Source organism: Lissotriton helveticus, chromosome 8 (assembly GCF_964261635.1).
Source record: "Lissotriton helveticus chromosome 8, aLisHel1.1, whole genome shotgun sequence".
Taxonomy (NCBI): domain Eukaryota; kingdom Metazoa; phylum Chordata; class Amphibia; order Caudata; family Salamandridae; genus Lissotriton; species Lissotriton helveticus.
Window position 1 is genome coordinate 186,601,569 of NC_136069.1, and position 12,566 is coordinate 186,614,134.

At 43.6% G+C, this 12,566-nt stretch overlaps 1 protein-coding gene across 3 annotated transcripts in view; it reads right to left on the minus strand.

Annotated features, from left to right (window-relative positions):
* The window catches only part of TTC3 (tetratricopeptide repeat domain 3), a 1,911,479-nt gene that overhangs the window by 1,878,029 nt on the left and 20,884 nt on the right, over window positions 1-12,566 (minus strand). For all 3 annotated transcript variants that reach the window (XM_078656864.1, XM_078656865.1, XM_078656863.1), the window contains exon 2: window positions 11,599-11,686. In XM_078656864.1, the coding sequence (XP_078512990.1) occupies window positions 11,599-11,676 (78 nt within the window). In that variant the 5' untranslated portion in view covers window positions 11,677-11,686. The remainder of the gene's footprint in view (window positions 1-11,598; window positions 11,687-12,566) is intronic.

A 12,566-nucleotide genomic window follows, 5' to 3' on the forward strand; every position in this document is an offset into this window, starting at 1 on the left:
GATAGTGTTTAGGTCCTTGAAAACCAGAGCTCTCAAGGGGTAGCTGTGAAGAGTAGCTAAGGCTTATTCCGGAGGGTGTAAAGCAGGTGCATTTACCAATATAATGAGTCAATAAGCGTTTCACAAAAGAAAGGACTGCACCAGGTGAGTATAAAAATCTATATATTTATTAACACACACTAGACAAGAAAAACTCCAGAAATAGGTCAATAGCATAAGAAAATACATAGGGCCCAACCAGAGGGCCAAACCATAAACTAAAATAGGAGAATGTGAGGTTAGTACCAACACAGACTTCGTTCTCCAGGATGGAGGACCCCAGGGTAAAAGTAGAACCACCCAAGGTGAGTGGCCAGGTACCCCGATCTGCCCGGGTGCAGAATGATTACAACAGATCAAAAGTCCATAGGATAAACAAGGGGAAAGTCGCTGTTGGATTTTTCCAGTTCTAGGACCCTTCCTAAAGGACCCTGAATGAACCACTTGGATCAAGCAAGGTTGGAGAGCCACCCCATACATGGAAACTCCTGGAAGCAGGATACCTACACCTGGGAGCCCAGGTGCATAGGGAAGAAGTGGTATCAGAACCACCCATAGATGCCAATGGAGGTTTGTGGTAGATCAGCAGCTACAGCCTCGTAGACCAGGGCGGTGGAACCAGGATGTGGAATCCAGACTGGAAGAACCTGAAAGCAGAGGTGACAGAGTCCAAACCACCCGGAGGTGACTAGGAGTCACAGGAACACAATACCAGCCCTTGTCTTTGGTTCTTGCTGTAGCATGGTGAGGTTGAAGCAGCAGCTTTGGAGCCCAGGCGACGATGCAGGACCCTCCCACGAACGGTTCCATGCTGCTTGGCAAGTGCAGGAAGGTCAGTGGCTGGCAGGACCACCATGAAGACTTGGCAAGTGCAAACAGATTGCGGGTGAAGATGCTGTGTTGCAGACCAGCAAGATATGTTGGACTAACCCAGCAAGGGTAAGTCATGGCCGGCCCTCAGATCGCAGGAGAGTCAGCAGGAATCGGTCGAGCCCCCTCAATGACCCTCTGGCAGCAGGTACAGGAAGCCTCAGCTGCTGAAGGCCCATGATGCAGAGGATACAGGCAGGATGTCGTTCTTGGAGCGGTGTATGCTGGGGCTTCTTGGACGTTGAAGATCTTTCATGAGGAGAGCCAACAAGCCTTGGCAATAGCAAACAGACACGGAGCAAAGGGAGACAGTTCACATCCGCTGGGGAGGGATAACAGTCACCCCAGTTGTAGGGAAGATTGGTCAGTCCTCTGGAGAACCAACATACCATCACATGTGTTGCATAGCCTGCGATGTCCATGAGAACGGGATCAGCAAATTGGTCGTCATCGTAGAGGTGCCGGAGGATGCAGGGAAGGGACTCCTTAACTTTAAGGGAAATTCCTTCTAGCTTGTAGCCAGGCTGAATCCCTGGTGGCTCGGAGGAGGCACAGCGACAGAGTTGCAGAACCTGAAGCAGCACAGGGACAAAGATACAGCAGGAGTTTTCCCACTAAAAGCAGTCTTGTCTTTGGTCCTGGCTCGAAGAACAGCAGAGTTCCAGTGTCCACCAGCAGAAGAGTCTTTGAACAGTCTTCAGATGACAGTCAGTCAGATCTTTACGTTGTTGTCACGACGGATCTAAGGACATACCCTCAAGGGAGCCCTTAAGAATCCCTAAAAAGGGGAAGGGCCTTCTTATCAGAGGGGGTCAGGGGCTATTCAGCTGGCCAAGCCAATCACATGCTCCCTAGGACCAAGATTCAACATGGCAGAATCAAGTGGCCACCTGGAGTAGCTCTGGGCACCTCCCTAGGGAGAAGATGGACAGGGGGATGGACACTTTGTGTAGTTTTGTGCTAGAACAGGAGCCAAGGGCTCCTGAACTAGGCTAAACTAGTTAATGCAACAAGGGCACCAAATGAGCACTTCAATGCAGCCTGGTGGTGATCGGAAGCGCCCCCACCCTGCCTAATTCTAAAAGGTTTGGGAGGGGTCCTCTCAGGAGTCCCCCAGTACATGGCATCATGCAATTAACACTGGAAGCAGTGCAGTTGCATGATTCAAACATGTTTGATACCAAACATGAGCAGGTTCATGGCAGCCATTATGTAACTGGACATCTCAGTTGCCAGTGTCGATTACATACCTTATAAAGGCTGTCCAGCACTTAAAAGCTCACAGAATGGAGTCCTGTTTGTAAGGGTACCTCTGATAATGCAGGGGTACCTGCACACTTAGTACCATGCACCTTGTCCATGGACTGAAGGGCCTACCTTAGGGGTGACTCAGTTTAAAAGTGCAAAGACCAAGATATAAGGAGAAGCCTTAGATCTAAAGTAAAAGGTGCATACACTACTTCAGGCAGACTGCAATGGCAGCTCTGTAGTCACAGTTTGCATGGGCTCCCATGATGCTCTGGATACCAGAGTACCAGATACTAGGGTCTTACAATGATACCACAGTATGCCAATTGTGGGGTGTACAAAGTACTTGCCATAGAATTTAGAGGAGAGAGCACTGCCACTGGGATCCTAGTGAACTACAGTCAAAACACACTGACACCGGGCAAAAAGTGGGGGCCATCTCTGCCAGAAAGATCCTACCCTCCTACAGTTCTAGCTCTACTATCTTGAGGAATAAGGTAATACATTTATAAGGTTTCCCTTGTTGCTTATTCGCTCAGTTCTACCACCTTTAACATTGTAAACAGAAACCTATTCTGACATGAACTAACTGAATCAAAGATAAGGTTTTGGGAGAGGAATTTGGCAGGGCTAAATAGGATTCTGGATTTGGTGAGTTGAAAGCAGGGCCTGGCTGCAACACAGGCCCAGCAGCTAGCCCAACGCCACATACAACCAAAGGACATGTGCAGCATGGGGTTGGCTACCTCCAGGTGGCTGCTTTTGTGGAGTTGGCCAGGCCCGGTTGTCAACCCGCTGTTGTGTGGGGTTGGCTGCCTGTGGGGGTTTTGCAGCGGGCCATGATCTGTGGACAACCCTTTGGCCATGCACAGCTTTGGTTGGCTTTATGTATGGTAATAAAATATATCTATGTTTTTAAAAAAAGCCAAAAAAGTCACACAAAAAATACAAGTAACGTTCTAGTTGTGTGAATGTCAGGGTCAACATTAACATTTTGAAATTTAAAAAAGCTGAAATGTTATGCGCCCCCAACATGCACAGCTTATGACCTCACATATTACATCACTCATGACATGTTGTATAGCATTCTTTATGACATGATCGATGTTATCTCACTGATGACATCATCCAATGAAAATGCTAGTATATTTGATAGTTTACCCACTGACGGTTAACTACCATATTACTTTTCAACCTAATTTTGTACCGCCTGTGTTCAGCTGATGGGCATAAGTGTTTACAAAAAGGATGTGCTTCTAATACATCACAGGTGTATAGAGGTCTTGAACATGTTATAAATCTTTGACTTGAAGTGGAACTCTGTGTTCAGATGACAGTTAATTAATTGTGACCAGTAAGTTCCACAAAAGTTTTTTGGTTCTGCAAAAAAAGATCCTAACAGGGCAAAGATTTCACGCAGTTGATACTAAGTATTGTAAGTAGCCTTGAGTTATTGGACAGAATCATCTCAGCATGACAATCTTCTGCTGCAGGGGATTTCCCTTCTTGATTCTTCGAGCCGGCTCCAGCAGAGAAAAGGACACTAACGGAGCAGGGAACATCATGTGGTTCAGCTAAGTGTTCATTTGTGATTTCCACTTACACTGCTCTGTTCTGTCCAGGATTTCATGTGTTTCTGAAACATATTAACTCTTCGCTGCTTGTTAACAATATTTGAATTTGGAACTCATTCCTTTGGTTGAATTCTTGGATCCTGGTGACTTTTAATTACACAGGCATTTAAGGTCTAATTTGCTTTGACCACTTATCATACCTGAATATAATCTATGAAGGTGAGAGTTACAATCAGTAAGAGTAGAAGTGCAAATCATGTTACGAGCAGAACAGTTTAATCGTGTAGTTATTATATTGTGTTTCCTAGAACCAGCTGTTCTTTTTACACACAAGCCTCTTTGAAACTCATCCCTTTTTACCTGAATTCACCATTACACAAAGAGAGGAAATTCAGTAAACTATTTATGAGCCATATAGGCATGTGGGGAGGGGGCCTCTGTTTTTGTTTGTGTATTTATCCGTTTGTCACTACGGTAGACAAGTGTTGCGCTAGCATTTCCAGAACTCGGATCCTGGCAGGACCAGGTGGCGGAACGCAGCAGTCTCCGCTCTTGTTTTTGTTTTTTTGTCCCAATTCCCTTCCCGCTTTGGACACCTGCCAAGGCTCCTGCTATTCTCAGAAGCGGTGAGAGGTGTTCAGGGTGGGTTGAGGAATATTCATTGCCCCTGCAGACGATCCTGGATTTCAGGTGAGTGGCTGGACTCACATCTTACAATATAATTCCGAGCTATTTTCTACTTACTTTCAGACCTCTAATGCCATACTAGTTTATAGAGTAATGTGTACAAAAGAAGCTTGGATGATGTGGTCAGTGATGTCATCAATGATGTCATAGAACATGCAATGAGTGATGTAATATATGAGGTCATATGCAGTGCATGGTGTGGCGCAAGTTTCAGTTAGCTCTGCTACCTATACCTGGATAATTTCTGTGCTTTTTTAAGTTCAAAATGCTAATGTTGTCACGGACCTATTCACCGAACTTTTACTTTACTTTAACCTGTGGTTTTTTTCCAGTGAATTTGTAGGGATTTTTAGTGTAAATATTTTGTTACCATATGTAAAGCCAAACCCAGGCCATGCGTGGCAGTGGGTTAGTGTCGGGTGCCCCACAAGACTTACCTCTGCTTGTGACGCAATTCCGCAGAGACGACAAGAGCACCCGTCCCTGTACCCACCTGACCCTCGTAGAAGGTAAGACCCAGCAGGGATGAGATGGACGCAGGGAAGGGAGCCAGGGTGTAGAGGCTAAACGAGAGTGTGGAGCTTGCAAGGGATCCCGGTGCCAGCTGGAAACCAGAACAGAACCAGATCAGATAAAGAGCCAGGTCAGAAAAGGAACCACCCCACAAAACACACACAGAACTAGTGTCCCTCTGGGTACTCACCAGTGCTTCCGGAGGTCGTGGTTCCCAGACATAAGTTCAGCTCCTGATAAGAACAGCTACGGTGAGGCGCTCCTGCGCGGTACACCCAAGTTTAACCCAAAGGAAAGCACTCCTGCGCAGGTACTAATAAACCAAGTCAAACTGGAAAGCAAAGCGTTCCTGCGCGTCTAACAGGGATTAGAACGTAGTCATCAAACATGTGGCATCCCTGGTAAACAAAACAAGCTATATACAATACTCCTGCTAGCGGAGCTAGTTCCCCAAACAGTGCTCCTGCGTGGTGGAAACCGGAAGTCTTAGCGAACAAACCAAAAAACAAAGCACTCCTGTGCAAAGGTCCTTAACCCCCCTCAGCAAACAGATGAGTCTCAGCTCCGGCAATCGCGTCCTCATCACAGGAGCATCCAGAAAGGATTCGAAGCACTGAGCCGGCGGGAAACGCGATGTATAAGCGTTTCCCCCGGAAGTGCTTCTGTGCTCCCAGGTCCGTTGCCCAGGACTAGACCGGGTCTCAACTTCCACCCGGAAGTGAGTATTCCGGCATTTCTGTGTGTGCGTTTGCGAGGATGGCCGGAAGCGGCAACCGCCGCGAACCGTGACAGTTAGACACAGGGACTGGCCTGCAGCCTTGCCCTGTGTCCAACCTATTAAAGCTGCGGGGGGAGACATGCCCACCTCCCTTTATTTTCTACTTTGTCCCAGAGGATGGGTCCCTGGGGTCTCACCAAAGCTTGGAAAGGGAGTCCATGCAACACCACCTCCCAAAAAAATAAAATGTTAGCCAACTTACACCCCTTGTCCCCACCCCCGAGCCCCGGCTCACCCAGGGTTTTTTTCCTCAAAATATGTGCAGGAGCCCATGCTTTTTTTGCCACAGATTCACCAGGCAGGGTCCTCTCTGTCTTTTTTTCACCTTTATTTTAGTCCTAAAATGTCTGCAGCCATATTAGATATGTGGGGTCTAAGGAAATATACAAAGTTTTTGAGCAGCAATTGCTGAAAAACTACCAAACTGATTTAAACCAAATCACAAAAAGCACTCTTTCTGGACGAAGATCTAGCTTTCTGCCAAATTTGGTTTAAATCCGTTCAGCGGTTTCAGAGGTTCCTATGAAAAAACTAATGGGGTAACCATGCTTTTGGACCCCCTCCTCTTTTTCTCAACCCCAACTTGACCAGTTAGGAGCAGAGGAAAAAAATAAATAGATTGGGGGGTAAAGTTTTATGACGATTCGCAAAACAGTGTCAAAGATAAAAGCAAGCCAAAACATGAATTTCAAATGGAAGCATGATCCTAATTAGAACTACCCAGTGGCGACCACCACTGGGTAATATATACATATATTATTATTTGATTATATTTTTTAACCAGGAAAAAATATGACAAATGTTAAAGTGAAGTTGTAGTTCGAAACCTACATAATGTTATGTGCAAACCTAACAAAAATGCTGCAATTCACTGAAATAAACAGTTAAAATGCAGTTATGTTTACAAACAAAACCGAAAACTACTGAAATTAACCAATTATGGTTCAGTAGGCTGATTTGCCCCATCATACACTCTGTATAACTTCACATGTTGTATAAATCAATCAATATAGGTTAAATCACATCATTAATGACAATCACAGGACCCTCTCCTCACATGTGCCTTGGAGTGAGGATGTGTTCATCCTGTCTTAATTTGTGCCCTTTCATTTTTTCTTTGACGACTCAGGAAACCAGTTCTCGCGTCCTGTAATAGCTGAGGTTATATTTTCTTTTAATGTTGCAGTAATCAATTAGATTCTTTTGGATTTCCTGATCCTTCTCAGGATTTGTGGATCCGAACCGGCCGATGGGAGAAAAAGCACCATTGGGCAATGAGTTTGGTTTTGTTAAAATTTTTGTGTAAGGGGGATATCCGCGGATTGTCATATGTCAAGACAGCTCTCTTGTTTTTTTTTTAATGTAACCACTCCATGCCCATCCCTGTGTCGCTCTTAAAAAAAAATTACTGAATGGATTTATACCAATCTAACAAACGCACATGCCTGGAGTAAAGTTCTAACTTTCCACAGAGTATTCTGTAATGCCATTCAGCCTTTTTAGGTCGAGCCGAGAGTCAGCACACATGCTGGAATCCCTTAAACACGCCCACCACTTTATCATTGGTTTCCTTGGTCTGCCTCTACAAATTCCATTGTTTTGATGGTGAAAAGTGTGCATTTGCCTCACCTTGTGGTAATTTCATTACCGCCCTGACGACTGCCGCTGCTACATGGCTACTTGCACTAGTGGCCATAAGTTTTTATTTTAGTGCGCTAGTTTTTCTTTCTGCCCTCTTTTCACAGCTTGCTTGTATTTATTGTTTTCTGCTCCTGCCTTCAGCGCTTGTTCAGCTTCGGCGCCCTTCACTGCTCTAGGCTGCTCGTTTTCATTCCAGCCGTCTTATTATTGATGTTACTATTGATAACCGTCTGTGTTGGGGTGATATGCATTTAGTACCTAATCACGCATCTTGGCTTTGGCGTCAGGATCCAGTCCCCTAATTTAACCAACATGGGCCCTAGATCTCGCGCTCTAGTGTTAAGCAGTACTTCTGAAATCTGGTCTTCTGTTGATTACATTAGGTCTGGACTGGTGCACTGTCAAGCTGGACATAAAAACAACAGCATTTTACATAATTAATTCAGGTTCATACATATGGGGGTTGCTTTTCAGAAACATGAGTTTAAATGGTCGAGTTTTACGATGTCTGCACTGTTTTACCCGTTTACATCTATACGTGGGAATAGGATTTTTTTATTTTTATGTACAGGACGTTGGCTTGTTTTTTGGCATGACTAAAATGGCAGCGGCCATGCAGTGGAGCAGGACATAGTGCAATTGGTCAATTTGTGCTTCTTTCGCACCGGTCTCGCGACCTACGTCACACAAACAAACCCAAGACAGGAACGTCAATCTTGCCAAAGCAGGTAGGGTTAAATCAAACACTGCCATTAAAGGCTCATTCCAGTGAGTTCAGGAGTGCGCTCTGGGGATGGATTCGTGATTTCTCGGTGTACACAGCTTGTCAGGAGAGGAATTGGAGCTCAAGGCTTCATCCAAAAAACTCACGCTCGGATCGTTGATGTCAAAGTATTTTTCTTTTCAGGGAGCGGTTATGCAGTTGTCTATTTATGGAATCCTGGTGTCTTTTCTGGGTGCTACTGGATAATGGTGGGCTATAGTGTTTTATTTTGGGGTCTGGCATTAGCCAAGATCTTTAGATTTTTCAAAACATTAATGTGTAATATACTTATTTAAAGGAGATTTCAGCCATCTGTCATAAGCCATTGGTCTGTTGGTGTGTCATTTACATTTTGCTTCCATCCCTACAGCAGGTGGCAGGGTATCTGCCCATTTCAGCCACTGAAAAACTTCACTTCAGCGACTGCATTTTGCACTTTCATATGGAGGATTTCCCCACACAATGTATTTCTTTTCAGTGCCAGTGTTTATTTCCACGTTATTACTTTAGTGTCACCTTTGTATCTAAAGTATGCTGAGATAGCAGAGTGTTTTCTACAAGCTCTCCATGATAAGAGGTCACATGCTAGCTTTATCAGTTCTTGCTGATGATAGGACGGTAAATTATTTTTGGCGTGGACTTTTTATTATCTGGCTGCTGCTATTTCACAATAAAACAAAACTAAGTTCATATGAAACGGTTCTTCAAAAAGTTTTCTTTTCTTTTAGTATGCACGCAATGTGATCTCAACATGGTTTATAGACAGGTTAGCCAATCAGTGAAAGTCCCTTACTAAACACTTTTTCGCTTTCGAATTCTAGGGGTTGTCACTGTACACATAGTAGCAAACAGGCCTAACATGTCCTACCCTGTACCAACATTCAACAACAAGAGCCACATCTCAATAGGTGTGTTCGGGCCAGGTCGAAGCTTGTTACTTGCCCACACAAACATTTTAGGAACATAAGTGCACATAATGAGATTAACGGACGGTGTGTAAAGTCAAATTGAACTGTGTGTACACATCGCCCATCTTAGAACTCAGTACCATCTCGATGCAAAGTTAGCGAAGAGAAAGCGGACTCTTTTCGCTGTTTTTCATTACTCAGTAGTAAAAGTTCTAGTGTTTAACAGATAATTTTATAATTATTTTGTGTGTCTTAAAGTACCATTCATTACTTTAAGAAAATGAATTTGTATAATAATTTGACTAATTTTATTTTAAAAGGTTATAATCTCAGTGAATTATTTCATCGTTTTCGTTGTGACCAGCTGAGACTACCATAATTTTACTGTTGCTTTAGATTAGGCATGAGTATTCTAGTCCAATTTCTACTAGCATGGCAGAACGTGACAGGGTTCACCGAGCTGTGACAGTGTAATTATACAATGCAGCGCATTTAGATCTGCCCGATGTATTTTCGCTGCTCCCTTGTGCCTCATCTTTGCTCCAAACAGGACTCCCGGGCTGCAGCTACTCTTTGCCTCAGTGCCCAGGAGATCAAGGTGCCGCAGGACGTGTGGATATGCATTGTGCACTGGGAGTTGGTGTTGCAGGGCTATGGATGTTTGGGGACAGGGTCAGTGTTGGAAATGGCCCTTTTTGTAGGGTTAACCTCAATTTTGTTTTTGCCTCTTCTTCCTCTAGTTTCCTGACTTGCGGTTGTTGGCTATAGGACCCTGGGCAACTTCCACTGCTAATATGTGCTAATGTGCATATGCTCTCTGTGCAAATTGTTATTGTGATTGGTTATCCATGATTGGTATATTTGTTTTACCAGTAGGTGCCCAGTAAAGTGCACTGTTTCTGAAGTCCCAGGCACAAAAGGACTTCACCTCCAGCCTCACTGAACTTCCTTGCTGGGCCTTTCTGCTGTTGGGAGTTGAACAGGAAGAAAAAGAGGAAGAAAATCTGTTTTCCAACGCCGCCGCAGTGACGCGCGACCTGCATCGAGACCCGGGGAGCCGCTTGCGAAGTGACGCTGCTGCGCCCGGCCTGCTCCGCAGCTCTGACTCCCTACGACGCCCGCCATCACCGGCAGTGATCGGCCGTGACCGACACCAGCGCTCGCATTGACTGTGTCTTTGCTAAGTGCCGACCTTCTGTTATCGAGACGCCGATAACTGCCGAGGGTGACTCGGAAGAACCGCCGACGTCGCATCATTACCGGAGACGACATCGTTCTTCGCTGACGCAGTGTATCGTTACCCACTTCATTTTTCAAGGTACTGTTGTTGAGGGTCTGTGCGACACGGCGCCCGACGCCACGACCCTCGTTGGCGGCGCCGTACTTTGGATTTTGTACTGTCCGGACATTGTGATAGTCCCAGTTGGTGCTATTTCATTTCTACAGCTTATTTTTGCAACAACCCTTTAAAAGACATTTTTCTGAGTATCTGTATGTTGGATTTTTGCCGCTTTGGTCTTGTTTAGTTTAGTAAAGATATTTTATTTTTCTGAACTGGTGTGGTGTCCATTTGTGGTGTTTTCACTGCGTTACTGTGAGTGTTGGTACAAATACTTTACACATTGCCTTTGGGATAAGCCGGTCTGCTCGTGCCAAGCTACCCAGGAAGTGAGCAGGCGTATCCCCTTTACCCTGACTAGAAGCAAGGGTCCCTATTTGGACAAAGGTACCTATCTCTGCCAACTAGAGAACCCCAGTCCTAACAGTCAGCGACCCACTCTCCCTCAGCAGTGTTAGTGCTTTCACTTTTGGGAGTTTGCACCTCCTTATGTATTTTGTGACCCATGCCTTGGTAGAAAATATAATTGATATACTCTTTATAGGTTAATGTCCCCTCATATACCTTGGGATTGAGTCCAGGGTACATTTACGCCTTTTTCATTGGGCATAACTGCCATGCTTTCATTTGGTTTGTGTGTATCCTATGGTTTTATACCTGACCCTCACAGCTTGTTCACTCTGTACAAGCCCCTCCTGGCTTAACTGGTGGCTCTCGCTCCCCCATTCACCAGTGGCACGTGAAGAATCAATAGATGTTGTAGCATCCAGGATAATGTGCTGCATGGCTACATATTTACAAAGTCTCAAAGGTAAGACCTATTGGCTATGCCAATGCTTGTTTTTTTATTGAGAGCAAAACTTCTTATGGAAATTAAAATGGAAACTCACACTTTTGAGACTTACACCCTTTTTTACTTTGCCCGTTTGATGGGTCGGCATGACGTTTCTATGTAGAAGCCAAAGGGAGGATCTTTTTATTGGAATGATTCACACAGATTTATCAAACAGCACTAAAGCTATCAGGTCTCTGCATAGGGTAATTCAATTTTTGGGTCTAACGGTTTTGCACAAGACTGTTTCATGTAGGTTTGAAATACAACAGTGGTCAATTAAAATACTATTCCTTGCCATACCTATAAAATGTTTCCTAGTAGGAACACGTTTCCAAATAAGGACATTTTAGTCAAAGGTAAAACAAGTATTAAAAATAGAAACATAAAAGCTTGAGTTGCTTACATAGTCGCAGGAGATGGGTATTTCCCTGTAATAGGCATTCTTCACAAATTCCTTCGGATCAAACTTCAAATCTTCCATGATTAATTACCTAAAAAAGTGATATGTGTATTAAGCGTGAATCTCAATGACTTCTTATAGTAGTTATCAGCTTCTGTAACATGTAAAACTCAGTTGCATGATGGAGCCTAGGAAGCTACATTTACAGAACACGTACATTTAGATGTTTAAGTTTGATTTTCTTAAGTTACAAATGTAATGAACGATGCAACCTACCAGCAACAAACAAGAAAATGACAATAGATACCAATGGTTGCGTTTAACATTTTGAAATATAAAGATAAATATTAAAATTTCTGCAACAAAAAAAAAAAAAGAAGAAGAAAGAGGAAGGGGAAGGAGAGGAAAGACTATAATAAAATCACAAATAATCATAAATCAACAGTCTTCATGGAATTAAAGATGTAGAATTAAATAACAGAAAGCAGAAAATCAATGCAACAATATCCAAGCATAGTATTTTAAAGAATCACTGAAGCTTATTCTGTGAAATTTGCTTTGGCTTATTTGAGATAGTTGCATCAAGTATACCATAGGAGTTCTTGGATTGCTAATGATTTCAAAGATGTTATATTTGTTCTAGAAATCATGTGATTAAAACAAATGCCATTCCATCAAAGTTCATAAGAGAGTCTTGAGCTATATTACCAATCTATAGCAATTTCTTGTACTGCTTTAGCAATGAGTAAATTCACAATTGTACACCTACTGGAAAATAATGGTAATCTTTCTTGAGATACTCTAATAAAGTATCTTAAACACTGGAAAGATGCATTTGAGTTTAAAACATAATGTTGTACCATTTCGATATCCAAAAGGATTTGACCACTTCATATTAAAAAACTACGCAAATGAAGGTGCCAACAATATCCTCACATGCCTAACATCAACTGAATACTGAAGTATAAACT